The sequence below is a fragment of the Xiphophorus couchianus genome, chromosome 22 (assembly GCF_001444195.1).
Source record: "Xiphophorus couchianus chromosome 22, X_couchianus-1.0, whole genome shotgun sequence".
NCBI lineage: Eukaryota > Metazoa > Chordata > Actinopteri > Cyprinodontiformes > Poeciliidae > Xiphophorus > Xiphophorus couchianus.
In genome coordinates this window covers 6,784,660-6,801,148 of record NC_040249.1, presented here as the reverse complement: position 1 = coordinate 6,801,148, position 16,489 = coordinate 6,784,660, and the positions used below count along the sequence as shown (strand labels likewise).

At 37.9% G+C, this 16,489-nt stretch overlaps 1 protein-coding gene across 3 annotated transcripts in view; it reads right to left on the bottom strand.

Annotated features, from left to right (window-relative positions):
• grid1a (glutamate receptor, ionotropic, delta 1a) overlaps positions 1–16,489 on the bottom strand; it is a 336,282-nt gene that overhangs the window by 19,513 nt on the left and 300,280 nt on the right. For all 3 annotated transcript variants that reach the window (XM_028007823.1, XM_028007822.1, XM_028007824.1), the window contains 4 exons: positions 16,025–16,144; positions 4,076–4,177; positions 2,780–2,977; positions 2,078–2,405 (listed from right to left, as the gene is read on the bottom strand). In XM_028007823.1, the coding sequence (XP_027863624.1) occupies positions 2,078–2,405; positions 2,780–2,977; positions 4,076–4,177; positions 16,025–16,144 (748 nt within the window). The remainder of the gene's footprint in view (positions 1–2,077; positions 2,406–2,779; positions 2,978–4,075; positions 4,178–16,024; positions 16,145–16,489) is intronic.

Here is a 16,489-nt window from a genome sequence, read left to right as displayed (position 1 = left end):
CCTTTTATAGGGTTTATCCACCCTTTTGGTGCGTTTTCATTGGCTGTCTGCTTAGACAGATGATCTCATATCCATCACTGTCTTAAGAGACATCATGTCATGATGTCTGTGCTAATGTCTCAGGGTTGCTCAACCTCCTGTGTCTGTTGCCTGCACGACATTTTCTAAATAAAGCATTGATCATCTCTGCTCTCCTGTTAGTTCCCCTTTTTCCCTTCCTTTCACCTTTCACCTACCATCTACCTCCAACATATCAGTGATGTTTAATTGCAGTTACACCTTTTTACACCATTTCAAGTTCAATGTCAAAATCACATTTATATTACATTTATTTTCTTTAGCTTCTCTGATTTAGCATTCATTTATGATTTTATAACCATAACTTATTAATTATACTTATTATAATCTTAATGTGAGTTATTACAGATGTTTTTCTGAAAAGAAACCAAGAATAATCCATGATTCTAATTATTTGATACCAAAGTTACAGTTACTTGTTTTTCTTGTAAGTGTTCCCACAAATGTAAGTGTAAGTATTATTACCAGTAAACCAATATTAATATAAGTATTTTACTTTGAATCTTATCAAATTACTCAAAATGTTTAGATTTAATTTTTTAAACTTTCATGCTTTAAAATAAGGTATAGTCTCAGCTATTTTTATAAATCTGCAGGCTGGAAACTTGCTTCCTCTTTTTCCAGGAAACCTGCTTTTCCTGTTTAATGACTCTCTCTGACTGACTATGATTTCTTATGATTAGATAGAAAAAAGTAGAATTAAAGCAAAGTTTGCATGAGACAAAAACAACACACACAACTAGATTTATTTTATTGACACTTAAGTCTACTGTTGGGCCTTGATGTCACTTGAGTGATTCATTTTAAAGATAACTTTATTTATTATTACTGTTAAACTAAAATCTCCAGCATGGGGAAGTGGGATGAGCTCGGATTTTCTTGACAATGCCAAGTTTCAACTACTAACAATGGCACACCAAGCATCAGCAGTCAGATCCATATCAATGCATCTTACATCAGCCCCCTAGCTCCTTCAAAAAAAAAAAAAGCACTTGAATCAAAAAGTGGCACCACTGGAACATGAGCCAGAAATGAGAATGTGAAAAAAAAATGCACATAAAAAGGCCTGGATTTAGCTTATCTTAAAATATAGTGGGTGTTGGGTTAAAAAAGGTTCACAGGCACTGCGCCAGACTTTGATAGATGCAGTCTGAGCTTTAAAATTGGTCATTTGTTGCGACCAGACCTACCTGGATCGGCACCAGACGTAAAGATGGGGTGTCCTCCTTCAGAAAGGCACCTTTAAAAAATGCTAAGGTGGGCATTGTGCCTGAAATTTTCCATCTACTGAATCAGCATTTGTTGCATGGTGACATCCACATACGTCTTCCTGTTTATTGTAAGTTATTATACCTTAGTGGTTGTGACAGCAGCCGGCAGGCACACTGTGTTTGTAATGTCAAAGATCAGCTTTTCTGTACTAAAAAAAGTAAAATTTTTCCTGATTGGCTTAGAAATGTGCAGTGGAATGAAGACATTAGTTATGAAATACTCTTCACATGTTCATCTGCCTTGTTAACTTCCGTTGTTGCGTTTATATGCACTGCAGAACAGTGAATCTTTATGAATAGACTTTGATCTGGAAGGAATAAAGGCTATTTTTACTTAAATTATAAAAATATCTATTGATAAGTGAAACATAGAATAAAATAACCTTGCTAAATTTAGATTATTTTGGAGTGAAACTATAAAAAAATTATACTTTCACCATTTAATAAGATACATTTTTGGATTAATGTGTTTACTTGGTAAAACATGGAATTTTGTAAAACAGAAAATTAAGCTATTTAGATCCATAGAGGCCTAGGTTCAGACATCTGATCTCAAAGCAATTTATTTTTTACACTAGGTTGTGAATTTCAACTATCTGTAGGAATTTGTGTGGGTTGGCATGAGATTCTAACAACATAATCTGTATTAAAAGTACCACAGTACCTAGGGGGTTTTGCACATTTTCAAACAAGATGGATAATTTTACTTGTATTTTTAATTAACTGACCTTGCTGCACGAAGGCCCCATAGACGATCCAGATGGCGCTCTGAAGTGAGGTAGAGGTGGGAGGTGGTGGATGGCCTGTGTTGCTGTGACATCTGACTGCTTGGATACGTCGGAGCAGGAAGATCATGATGCCCACTACAGGTATGGCCGCTGCGATGCATGCCCACACGGCCAGGTCGAATGGGGCAAGCAGAGAGAAAATGTTGATCTTTTCCTCAGACTTGCGCATCAGGATTCCCACGGAATAGTCCAGGTAGCGCTTGCTGAAGTCCACTACACTCTCACGCTCCGGTGTGATGGTGATGGCAGATACGGCCAAGTCAGCTCGCTGTTAAAAAAAAAAAAAAAAAGCAGCTGTTTTTATTTTTTTTGCCAAAACTCATGCTTTTGACCAGCATTAGTTAGAAATAACTCAGAGTCCAATTGCTTGTTTATTCACTCATAATTTTTTTCTGAATACTTTTCTGTAGAAAAAGCAGGAAACCACATACTTGTTAATTTTTGGACTATTTAGTGCAGGTCATTGTATCAATTTCTATTTAGGTTGAACTGCAATTTTGCAGCCAGATGAAGATAGCTTGTGAAGTGATGGCCTGATATACAGGCTCTTATTCCTAAACTACACAATGAACTAACTTTTAGAAATATAATTTCAAGACAAGCATAGGAATTGCTCTTTTCACACAATCAAAAAGTACAAACCTTGCCAATGAGTTCTCCAATCATGCCGTTCCAGGACCCATTAGGGAGAGCTGAGCCGTACTTCCCATCGCCGACTTGGTAAATATCGTACTTGAAGCCCAGGATCTTGGCGAGGCCATCCAGGACATCAATAGAAAAACCTTTATATCGTTTGGGTTGACCCAGAATGTTTTCTGCCACCATCACAAAAGGTTCCTCCTGTTTTTAACAGAATAATCGTCGATACTTTAAAAAGCAGGTTTCAGATGATGTTACGGTCCAGACATAGTAGTATTGAGAAACATATTTTAAGGCTGAGTTTTACGCACAGACTCTGAGAACTGAGGATGCTTTTACTCAACCACAGACACATCATTTATCTCGATGCACACAAATCTAATGGTTGGATATAGAGCTTCAAGCAGGACACGATCAGTCATCATAAGATGCCTTCATGAAAAGCTTCTGTATGTTCTCCATTAAACTTCATCCTCGTAAAATTGTTTCCTTAGCAACTGTTGATCCATAACAAATGGCACCATGGCAACTGCTATGGTCCATCAACAGGAAAATTGTCATTTCAAATTTATTGGCTCCCCCCCATGGCTCCCCTTTATGAGTGGAAGTGTCATGGCAGTATTAAATAGGTGGAGTGAAAAGAGCCGAGCAGGATGGGGTGGGGGAGGGCAACACGAAAAGAGGAGAGATGTTAAAATGGGCAGGGGCAAATGACTTGATGAAGTGACACTGCCAGGAGAACGCTGAGCAGAACTTATGTGAATAAATATGGTGGAGGTAAATCATATGTGAAAAGAGGAAAAATGGAGGGGAGGAGAAATGATTGAGGTAAAGGACGAGGGCAGAGACTCTGTGGTGAAAAAAATGCGGTCTTACTTTTAGAGACGCTGCTGTGCTTTAGTCGTTTTCAGATGCATTATATTTCCAAGACAAGTGAAGACTTCTTTTTGCAGGATTGAAAAAAAAATGTGTGTGGAGCTGATGCTTGGTGTGCTCGCACACAATGATCTTTATTATTATTTGAAATGGGACATCGTCAACACATTTCAATGTACCTTCCTCTAAACTACTGATGACTTTCTAAATGAACGCTTAAGATGTGTGAGCTGCTGTGAGTTTTATTGCTAAATTATGATTGAAACCGGCTTTCAGTGCGTTTAATGCGATTCAGAAGCCATAATCCTCTGGTGTAAAATTCAACCTCATGCATGTTGGTGCTTACCTTCCTAACTGCATTTTTACTCCATTTGTTGACTTGGGCCAAAGTGTTAATAGATTCAGTGACTTTTCACAGCTTACCAGTAAGGTCACAATCTTGAGCGTCACTCCCTCCATGCCACTCTCTATCCGGTTCTCCTTGAGGCTTCCGTTGAGGCCACGAGTGGAGTCCCACGATGCCAGCTAAGGGGCGAGAGCAAAGAATCAGAGAGGTTAGCAAAATGAACTGTGTAAAAATGGAAATGCAAGTATCCTCCAATGGACAAAGATGCAGATAAATGTTGTGTTAATTATATTTAATTATTTACGAAGCACATTAAAAACTATAACACAAAGAGCTGTTCCTAGAATAGCTTAAAAAAAACAAAAAAAAAACGATCCATCACACATGTAAGTCAAGAATCAATTTGCAGAAGAAAATTAAAACAATTCTGCTCGCAGTAATTATCCCCACATTATTGACCATCTTTAATTGATAGTAAGTGGTCCATGTTTGTTTACATCAACCGACTCCCAGCAGTGGAGGGTGATTAACCGGTTTACAAGACACAGGACCCTCGGTTGTAAAAGGAGTCTGCACCATTCTTCACATCTTACTACACAAATGTGCAAGACTATTAAAATAACAGGAGAGCACTTAAGGTTGACTTCATGCTCCCCAAATTAATCTACCACACATCTAGTTTGAGCTTTAGACATCCCTTTGAGTGCCTTGGGTCCACACAATCCTTTACTTTTTAAACTTCTCATTCCACATGGTCAGCCTCTGGAGCCTTGTCTCCGGTCTTCGAGGCTGATGTTTGTTAAATTCTTAATCAGCGCTGCCGGCTGGACAAGGATTCTCAAGGATTCGACATGTCCTTTGGAGTGGCCTTTGATTTGAGCTGACAGAACAAGACTCGTGGCCCAAGGTCAAACCACAGTCCTTTTGGGCTTCAGGAAGCACCAGGCTATTTTTCCCCCACTGAAATGACCTGCACCATAATGAGATAGAAAATTTGTCCAAAAAAAAAAGTTTTTAAAAGTTTCGTTTTGCTAAATAGATAAATTCCCAGGTAAATAGGTGGATTACAGCTTTTCAAATTGAAGATGTGCTTTGAAGTCTATGTGCTTCCTAGAGTTGCATATAATCAAGGTCAATATACAGTGTTAGTAAAGAGAAATCTGGATCAACAGACTCTATAGCTACCACCTGTACTTTGAGCCCTGAAGGATTTGTACCGATCTGAAAATTTACAGTTCAGAAATCATTAACTATAAAGAACAAGACCAATTTTATTTGATTAAGCTTGTTTTCATTTGTTAAAAGTGGATTTTTTTATTTTTCACATGTGATTCAATAATAATAAAAAAATCTTCAAACATTGCTCTCTGTAAACTTTAGTACCTTTGGCTGTTTTGATGATAAAGTGTCTCAATCTCTGCAAAATAGCTCAAGCTAGACTATAGGGGATCATTTCCAAACATCATTTTTATTGTGAATTTTCAGTGGATTTTGGTCTGACTTTGACTGGACCATTTCTAATCCAACGTGTGTACTTTCTTAAAGAAAATCATTTTCCTTTCCATCTTCTGCTTCAAAATTATGTGGTACTTTGTGTTGCTCTGTCACCACATTGCATTAAACGTATCTGTAGAGAAACACTTTTACAAGGCATTGGGAAGATTGAACGTTATTTTTAAACAGCAAAACTCTCAGATAGATCAATTGTATCTTGCAGAAGATGTTTGTTCCTTTAGCCAATTAGCACTCGGAACATGAAAGCTTGATGTTTTTTAAAATTGGTTTTCTGTGCTCTTGTTTTATCTCTGTGCAACTTTGAGGGCAGTACACAGGAACAAGTATATCTGTGTCACCAGCAAGATCCGAACAAACAGTCTTGAAATTACAAGCTGTGCATTTGAAAGAAATCATTACTTCTGATACACAAAGCTGCAACGGAGGTATTCAACTGTGAAAGAGAAGCATGTCAGGCAATCGGAGCCTGTCAAAAAACGGAGCTAAAATTTCATTATCAGTCTTTCTGTCACAACCGATCTGCAGAACTTAGTGCAGTTCATTGCTATGTATAGCTTCACTGCAAACTCATTAATGAAGTGACTCTTGCTTAACGGCACACTAGCTAATGTGTGCTGTATATGTCCCCCTAAAAAGTGTCGCTCAGTAAATGTTTCTTCTAAGCACAGTAATGATGTCAGTTATGTGAAGATTAGTGCATATGCAGCGTAAGAAACATTTGGCTGCAAGGATGTCAGAGAAATGTTGATGTGAAAGTAGATCATGAGTCACTTATGTGCTGTTAGTACACATCTGCTGGTGGGCAGAGTAATGATGTCAACTTATTCATCTGTGTTAATGTTAACTGATGTGCCAATAAAAGTCTGACATCCACCCAGAAGCTGTTGGTTCTTTGAAAGGTGGCAAACTGCACACTACTTAAGCAAAGACCGAACAAACATGACATCTGACGGTGCCCTGTGTTATGGGGTCACTTAGACATAAGTGATGCAAGCTGGAGTCCTTTCAGATTCCCAGGACTTCCTCTGCCTCAATCAATGTGGTGTTACAAGGTTCATGTTTTGTCCTGTTTCTGAATATTTTGGTAATGGAACTTTTCTCCTGGTGGTCAGGAACTTTGCCATGCTTCAGATTTCAGATCTCTTTTTTTGGTTTTGTTTTGTTTTTTTCTACAAGTGCTCATAATAATTCTGCCCATCTGTCTATATGACTGTGCTGTGTGTTTGTGTTTCAAAGTGTGCACTGAGGCAAAATGTCAGTGTGCACTGGTTGCCTCACAGGGGGCTATTTTCTCCATGAGCAGCTTTGTCCTCTATGAAAAACACTGAGCAATCCTTGCTCTGTAAACTGGAGAACACTAAAGAGGAACACTTCTACTTCACAGAGCTTTGCTCACCAGTGCGCCACTGGGAAGGTCACAAACAATAAATATAGCAAAGTCACATCACCTGCAATTACACAGGAAATGTATGGCCATTAGTATTTATTAGGCTAATACTGTGAACATGTTCTGAGGAAAATTCTACTTCAAAGAGGAACTGGACGTCTGCCTAATTTGAGAAATGATGTACAGTGGTTTGCAAAATTCTACAATCAAATCTTTTAGGCTTTAGATATATTTGAAATTTGAGGTGAAATTACAAACAAAAAGTGATGTATTAGTGTGAACTTGTAGGAAAATAAAATAAAAATGTGGAAAGATGTACATGTGGACTTCTACATTTAATATTATATGCCTAAATAAAATTCACTGCTTCAGTTTGTGTAATGAAGAAAATGAGGGTGTGCAATACTGCATGTTCAATATACAGTATAAATCCAGCTGTTCTGTAAAAGCCTCACAAGTTTTATTAGAAAACAGTGAGCAAACATCACAAGGACCAAACATGACATACAGAAGTTTGACATTTCTGTTTAAATTATCCATAGCAGCAGAAAATGAGAATTTAGGCATGAAAAGATCCATCTGATTTTCATTATGAAATAATCAATATTATGAGTATAACTGAAAATATAAGCAGTAATTATAATTGCTTGCATGACTGGCTGGGTAGTTTGTTCGCATTAGTTTACACAAGATAATGACCAATGGCAGCTTTAAGCACGTAACTGTATGTGTTTTAGTCCACAAATTACTGGTGGTGTTAGATATCTAAATTCATCAGGTTTGAACTGAAACCTAAATAAATTGGCTGAAGGATGCAACAATGTTGTTGTTGTTTTTTCATATTGTTTCTGCATTAAGAATGCTGACTGAATTACATATATGCAAATTATTGTATGAGCAAACTCCTATTTCTGCTTTCAGTCTGTCACATTCACAGGAAATTGATCCAGTGAAGAGGAAACAACAAAGAGCAGGTACATCAAATGATGTACATTTAAAATACACAGTTACAGGGATATACTTTTTTATTATTTTTGACGAGGAGCACATGAAAGAGCATATATTGGTGAGAGTAGAGGCACAGAGGTATTTTCCTCAGTTTAACTGTAAGAAGGCTTAATCTTTTTACCTTTTGATGGTAAATGATCTTTTATTTAACTAGTGGCCTGAAAATATTAGTTTATCCAGTGTCATTTTAATCTTTTTTTTTTTACAAACTCAGACAGTTTAGAGTTATGGCCGATATAACTGTAAAGGAGAATTGCTTACATTAACACATTTTTTTTTAGAGATCTGAATGAGTTGCCATCTGAAAATGCTATTGCTAATGCTGTGATTATCCATTGCAATACGACTCTACCACTCCAATATTCTTCACTCACAAGATGCGTTTTAAGGAGCTCACAGTAATTTTTTAAAACTGAGATTATTCTTCATAATTGATCGAGGGATTTGAGTCTAAGGAGACGTTGGGCACTATTAAAATAGACTAATTTGGAAAAAATTATGTTTCACTTTGCAGGTGAGTATTTATTTATTATGAATGTAGCAAATAATTGGAATTGTACGAAAACTTTTAGTAAGATGAAAATGAGCCATTAAATAAAAAAGCACTTACTTGTTTTTAGGTTTTGTGCACCTGTGGGAGAGATTCCACGCAGCCAAGGGGCATTTTAAAAACACTACGGAGCCAGAATGTGCGTTTATAAAAGCCATACTTCTCGGCACTTTGCAAATTAATTGTTGGATCAACACTCCCATCAGCCCCCTGCAGATCTATTGTTGGCAAGAGAGAAGTGCCCTTTAGAGAATATTTAATGTCAGTTGTTCTTGATGAGTCAGTGAGGAATTAGTTTGAGCAGCGGCACGAATGTGGCGGCTTTAAACCACTGCATCATTTACATGCTGCATGCGGTGTTGCACATTAAAGCTCATGGGAAACCCTGCATCCATTATCATCAAGATCAGCAGCAGCGTCTTGAAGGGTGATGATGGCCAATAAGAAAATTCTGATCTAACCTTGTGACTAATAAACATGGGCTCCTACACTTGATTCATCTTCAGTGTATTAAGTGTTAGTTGGCTCTTAGAGGTGCCGAATGAATCTAAATATGCTTATTTTGGGAAGACGGATTTGGCTAGATCAGCTGGGTTGTTGAGTTTTAAGGCATTAAAAGTAGAACGTTTTTATTGACTTATTGACAACTGAGCTAAAATTCAACTGTGCTTTGGAAGAAAATGCTATGTTTTTGAGTGAGTTATGTCAAATTCAGAAGTAAAAGTCATACTTTGTCTTTTAAGTATAGCTGTAAGAGGTAAACTCAATGGTGAAACATCTAGAGTTGTAAAAAACAAAGTTACTGCATGTTAGAGATCTAGATTTAAAAAAAATAAATCCCTGACTCACCTTTAAAATTTTGCCTTTAAATGTTAGATTTTCCACAGCCAACCAACTGTTGTTGAAAGAACGATTAAAATTTTAAATGTAACAAAATTCAGCTGATTGTCTTTTGTCAGAATTTTCATAAGACACATTTGGAGGCCTCAATAATCACCTGTGTCTCTGACTACCTGACAACACAGTTTATAAATGTAAAGACTTGTGTGTCTAGTCAGGCGGTCAGCAGCACAGGAGCACCACAGGGGACTGTACTCTCACCATTCCTTTCACTCTGTTCACCTCCCACTTCCAGCACAAGTGAGAGTCCTGTCATCTGCAGAAATACTCAGATGACTCTGCAGTTGTTGGGTGTATAAAAGATGGACAACACGTTGAGAACTGAGAGCTGGTGGACCACTTCGTGTCATAATGTTGGAGTTGTCGTCTTGTGTGTGAACAAAAGAGATGATCTGGGATTTCAAGAGAAACAGGGCGGGGGTCAAACTCTTTTTCTATTGTGGGGGACAAAGTGGAGGTGTTGGAGGAGTACAAATACTTCTATGTTCATTTGGGCAACAGACTGGACTGAAGGTGCAACAGTGAAACTATTTACAAAACGAGACAGAAGGGATTGTATTTCTAGAGGAGGAACATAACCAGGCTTTAATAAAGACTTGTTAGGTTCTAGAAACTGCTCAGGAACCTTTGGAGATTATTGTGCAGAGAAGGATTCCTCAGAAAATCAAGAAAGTTGCGACAACGCTGCAGCATCCTCTTCATCAGACTAGTATACAGCAACAACGTATTTTCAAAGACTCCTTCAGATCTGAGGTAATGCCACTACAGAAGAAATTGTAATGGCAGGTTGGAAAAGATTCATTGGGAAATGATGATTACCAAACATTTCATTGACTTCAGCTTATCCAAGTTCCCCAAACATCACAGAGAAAGAGAGAGAGAGACAGAAAGAGACCACACTGACTGGGTCGGGGACTCCTGGATTCGATTTATTTTTTCTGTGCAAAGATTTAAATGCATCTAGATTTCATTTGAAAAACATCTGAGTATGAGATTTAAGTGTTAAAAATATGATTTTGATTAACGACAGTCCCATTGAAAAAATATTTGAGAAATGATCTACAGCACTATGCATGCCAGATGCTTGTAGGAGCAATTGCATTCAAATAAGCCGACTTTTCTCCATGGGAGCTCAATGTAAGCTGGAAGTCATTAGGAATATCTGCTTAGAGACGAGCTGACACGTCAATAAGACCAAACCGGGAAACCAAAACAACAACAACGGTATCGATCACTCTGCATCAGCAGTGGATGGTGCAGAAATCTCACAGTAGCCATTCTGGAAATAGTATTTCAGTCTTCATTACAGTTTCTAACCAGAAAGACGCCTCATCTAAGAGCCATCAGGCCAGGAAGAAAATGGACTGAATGCAGATAAATGATGATGGAGAGGGAGGAAAGCAGGTCTGAAAAATGAGAGTAAAAGGTTAAGAGAGACTAGAGGAAACATCCACAGAAGAGAGGTGAAAGAGGGGGAGGTCTGGACGTTAGAAAACATAAAACTAAGAGGGGGACGAAATGATAAATGCAGTGAGGGCTTGGCAGGGGCAGCACACTGTGGAATCACAGTTTCAAATAAACAACAACTTTGATTCAACCTGCAAAGAATATCCTGCAGTTATATTTCCTTTTAAGTGTCAAGAGAAGTGGAGTTTTGATGACTACACCGAGCCCTCTGTGAAAACTGAGGATGAAGAATCTGCATCTTCACATCCCAGACGAACTTCTTCTCTTTCTAGGGGATGAGGACGGCGAACTGCAGGAGGGTGATGGACTCCCAGCATGTGAAAGGTCTGACCTCGTGGAGGGGGTGTCAAGAAAATCCGAGCTCATCCCACTTCCCCATGCTGGAGATTTTAGTTTAACAGTAATAATAAATAAAGTTATCTTTAAAATGAATCACTCAAGTGACATCAAGGCCCAGCAGTAGACTTAAGTGTCAATAAAGTTAGTTTAACAGTAATAATAAATAAAGTTATCTTTAAAATGACGGGAGGTCCCAGAAGAGTACGTGGTCGAGGTCGTGCGGAGCGTGCATGAGGCCCTTGGACATGCAGGCGTGCGACCTACCCGTAAGGAGCTGGAGGAGCAAGATCTTTGGATCCCAGTGAAACAAGTCCAACGCGTGCTGAGGGACTGTGAAGTGTGTGGTCAATACAACGCAGGTCGCCGAGGGCAGCGGATGGAAGGTTTGTTCATCAAGAGCACAGTCCCATGGGGTTCAGTCTGCATGGATGTAGCAGAGCCAATGGGGATAACAGAAAAGAGAGGTGAGAAGTACCTCTTGGTGCTGATGGACACAGTGACAACTGCTAGAAGAGCAGGTCTTCCCCTGCAGAGGAACTCCGTTCACGTCACAGAAAGCAGGGAGGCGAAGACACTTCTCCTTTTTGCTTAGAGAAGGAAAAGGGAAGTTGCAGCTTGAAGTGTCACTGAAAACAGGGCAGAGAGTTTGGATTAAAGCTCAAGATCGGCCTGCAACTACGGTGATCAAGCTGAGATTCAACGCCCAAGATTTTGTAAAGTAAGTACTGAACTTCAACACAGTACTACTGATGAAGAAAGGGGTCCATGAGGAAGCAGTGCTCAAGCCAGTTCTTAGCTACAGCGAACCAGAACATTACAAGAAGATGGCCAGAGAATCAAGCACCATGCCATCCTATATTAGACTGGCCACTATTACAGGAAGGTTGCCGTTCAAAGAACAACTTCAAGGCTTTGGACTGGGAGGGCCGTGAAGAAATTGGACTATGCTAAAGAAGAACTCCTGTCACAACCTGATGGATTAAAATGGAAAAGGATCATGATTACGGATAAAGCGTCATGATGCTTATGCTTTTTGCTTTGCTCTGCTGAACAGCCAGAAAAGTTTTTTTTTTGAGGCCTTCTGTCTCAGCCCATCTTCCCTAAAGAACCATTCCACATCCTGAAGAACCGACAGTTCATCCAGCGAAGGTTCCTGTAGAAGAATCAGAGCGATCCAAGTTTTCTTCGACATTCATCACCTCATGGGGGAAATCAAAACTCCAAAGAGGGGGTGTCAAGAGAAGTGGAGTTTTGATGACTACACCGAGCCCTCTGTGAAAACTGAGGATGAAGAATCTGCATCTTCACATCCCAGACGAACTTCTTCTCTTTCTAGGGGATGAGGACGGCGAACTGCAGGAGGGTGATGGACTCCCAGCATGTGAAAGGTCTGACCTCGTGGAGGGGGTGTCAACAAAATCCGAGCTCATCCCACTTCCCCATGCTGGAGATTTTAGTTTAACAGTAATAATAAATAAAGTTATCTTTAAAATGAATCACTCAAGTGACATCAAGGCCCAACAGTAGACTTAAGTGTCAATGAAGTTAGTTTAACAGTAATAATGAATAAAGTTATCTTTAAAATGAATCACTCAAGTGATATCAAGGCCCAACAGTAGACTTAAGTGTCAATAAAATAAATCTAGTTGTGTGTGTTGTTTTTGTCTCATGCAAACTTTGCTTTAATTCTACTTTTTTCTATCTAATCATAAAAAATCATAGTCAGTCAGAGAGATTCATTAAACAGGAAAAGCAGGTTTCCTGGAAAAAGAGGAAGTTTCCAGCCTGCAGATTTATAAAAATAGTTGAGACTATTTTAAAGCATGAAAGTTTTAAAAAATTAAATCTAAACATTTTGAGTAATTTGATAAGATTCAAAGTAAAATACTTATATTAATATTGATTTACTTGTAATAATACTTACACTTATATTTGTGAGAACTACAAGAAAAACAAGTAACTGTAACTTTAGTAGTAAATAATTAGAATAATAGATTATTCTTGGTTTCTTTTCAGAAAAACATCTGTAATAACTCACATTAAGATCATAATAAGAGTAACTAATAAGTTATGGTTATAAAATCATAAATGAATGATAGATCAGAGAAGCTGAAGAAAATAAATGTGATATAAGTTATGGTTATAAAATTATAAATGAATGCTAAATCAGAGAAGCTAAAGAAAATAAATGTGATATAAATGTGATTTTGACATTAAACTTGAAATGGTGTAAAAGGTTGTAAAACTGCAATTAAACATCACTGATATGTTGGAGGTAGATGGTAGGTGAAAGGTGACAGGAAGGGAAAAAGGGGAACTAACAGGAGAGCAGAGATGATCAGCACCTTATATGGAAACAGGAGGTTGGGCAGCCCTGAGACATTGGCACAGACATCATGACATGATGTCTCTTAAGACAGTGACGGATATGAGATCATCTGTCTAAGCAGACAGATGAACCCTATATAAGGTGGGTGCAAAAGAGGAACCTTTCGTTGGATCCTCCGGGCAGCTTCGAGCCAAGATCGAGATGGACAAAGAACTCTACAAAGTTATTACAGATGTTTTTCTGAAAAGAAACCAAGAATAATCTATTATTCTAATTATTTACTACTAAAGTTACAGTTACTTGTTTTTCTTGTAGTTCTCACAAATATAAGTGTAAGTATTATTACAAGTAAATCAATATTAATATAAGTATTTTACTTTGAATCTTATCAAATTACTCAAAATGTTTAGATTTAATTTTTTAAAACTTTCATGCTTTAAAATAGTCTCAACTATTTTTATAAATCTGCAGGCTGGAAACTTCCTCTTTTTCCAGGAAACCTGCTTTTCCTGTTTAATGAATCTCTCTGACTGACTATGATTTTTTATGATTAGATAGAAAAAAGTAGAATTAAAGCAAAGTTTGCATGAGACAAAAACAACACACACAACCAGATTTATTTTATTGACACTTAAGTCTACTGTTGGGCCTTGATATCACTTGAGTGATTCATTTTAAAGATAACTTTATTTATTATTACTGTTAAACTAAAATCTCCAGCATGGGGAAGTGGGATGAGCTCGGATTTTCTTGACATAAGTTATTGTTTTGGAGTAAACGGTGCGGTGCATATGTACAGCAACTTGTGGTGGAAAATTACTACAAGTTAACATCTGCTGATCATGTTATATAAAATGCCTGTGAACTCTCACCAAAAGAACTATTTGGGTTACATGTACAAGGCTAGGAGTTGTTCTCTACAGCTGCATCAGAATCAGACTGTCTCGCCCCTTGTTTTGAATTCCTTATCCTTGGTATAATACTCATGTGTTGTCTCGGCCTGTCAGAGCTTTTCACCCAGACCTGCTTCATTATTGATTATCCTACAAGCTCTCTGTATTGTGCACAATATAGGAATAAACCTGATTGAGTGATTTCACTTGACAGTGCTTGGTAAAATAGTTTTTTTCCACAACAGACTCCATACATTTCTGTCTGTTTTCTAGTATAGGGGTTCTTCCCAGTAGTGCAGGTACACAAACATACCTGGTAATGAACAACAGCACTGACAGCACTTCCATTACACCTGCTGCTAATGATCTCCAGAGACATGCACCCAAATGTTGGCATGTTTCCTGTTGCTCCTGTTTGGACTTCCCATGTGTATTAATGGTACATTCATAAGTGGGCCTCTATGGTTTTCAATGTGCTCTTCGGATGACTAACATGGATATGTCTTCGTTTTTTAATGTAAGTGTGTATCTTCCTTCTTGCTAATGATAATGGCCATGTTATGATGAATTGGTTTGAATGACTCAGTCAGGCTGAGTGGTGATTAAATCTTCATTAATGCTCCTGGTCAGTCCTGCTCTACATAGATTGCCAAGAAACCTGATTCTTCTTCATTCTGGGAGAAGGCCCTGACTGAATCAGGACAAAAAAACGACAAATTACAGTTGACAACAGAGTGCATAAATAACGCTCTCAATCTCTGTTTAGCCACATGGCACTCATATTTCACTGTAACAAGTCAACAATAGCCTATAGCTACAGTAGCTTGTATTTAAACTATTGAACGTAGCTTCAGTGACTTGAGATTTAAAATGAGGAAGTTTACAAGTTGTGTGTTTCATATTTTTTTACTTTTGATTAATGAAAACGTTGTGTGGTAAATCTAATATTCTAGCAACTTTGTGAAGCTAAAGAGGTCGAAAACAGGGTTTCTGACACTTATCACATTAATATTAAGCACAGTGAGCACTAGATGATCCAGACACAATTATTCTGTGTGTGAATGGTAGGGTTAATTCATAGAGGAATATATATATAAAAAAAACACATGCATATGCAATTCTAATGCTGTTCCACTATCCTTGTATGTTTCCACTGCTTGACCAAATTTCTAAAGATCTTTTAAGTCCAACAAAATAGGTAAAAAAAAGTTTGAGTAGAAAAAATAAAACCTACAGGACAGCTGGTCTAATGACCATGTGCCTAATCTAAAGTATATTTGCATGGAGAATGAGTTTAATAACAAATGGCTAGTTGGGTAGTTGTATTGAGACATACAGGCCATTTTCATCAGAAGTTCTCTCAGCACCTTGGACAGCTATGTAAGTCAGCACAAAATTGAATCTACCCACTAAAAGCCTCCTGAATGGACTTTCATAAGAAAGCTCTAATTGACCTGTCTTCAGCATATTGCACAGACTATACAACCGGGACATGGCACAGACACTTTTCTATATTGAACTAAAAGCTGTGGCTTTTCTTTGAAACAAATTGCATGAAAGTTATTTCTGACATTCAAGTTGATAGCTTGCCACAAGGAAAATATGTCGCAAACTATATAAGAGAGAAAACAGACTGACCCGTTTCACATCTTTCGCAAATGTCTCACTGTAGCTAGTCCCAAGAATCTCAAACTGTACGTGGGAATTGGAGCCTTCAGCACGGAAGTCCATAAATCCGGTCAGGCCGCTGATCCGTCCCTGTTGCAACAAAAATAATAATAATAATAATAATAAGCTGTTTTATATGTAAAAACGACATTATTTGCTGTGTATAAGTTCAAGAAAATCTTATATATGACACTTAAAAATTTGTTTACTGATTTAGATAACATGAGGCCGCATATTTAGAATTTTGCTTTACTTGGATTTTTCAATAGGGTGAGATATGCCGCGTTGAATTTTTTTGAATAAAATCATTGTGCTACAGAAAAACAATCATTTTAAGGTTGCATGTGGTAACAAGGTAACACTATGTTCCCTGCCTTATTTCTTTGGACCTCATTGAGCCATCTTATGTCACATCTAAAATTAAACCACCACTCT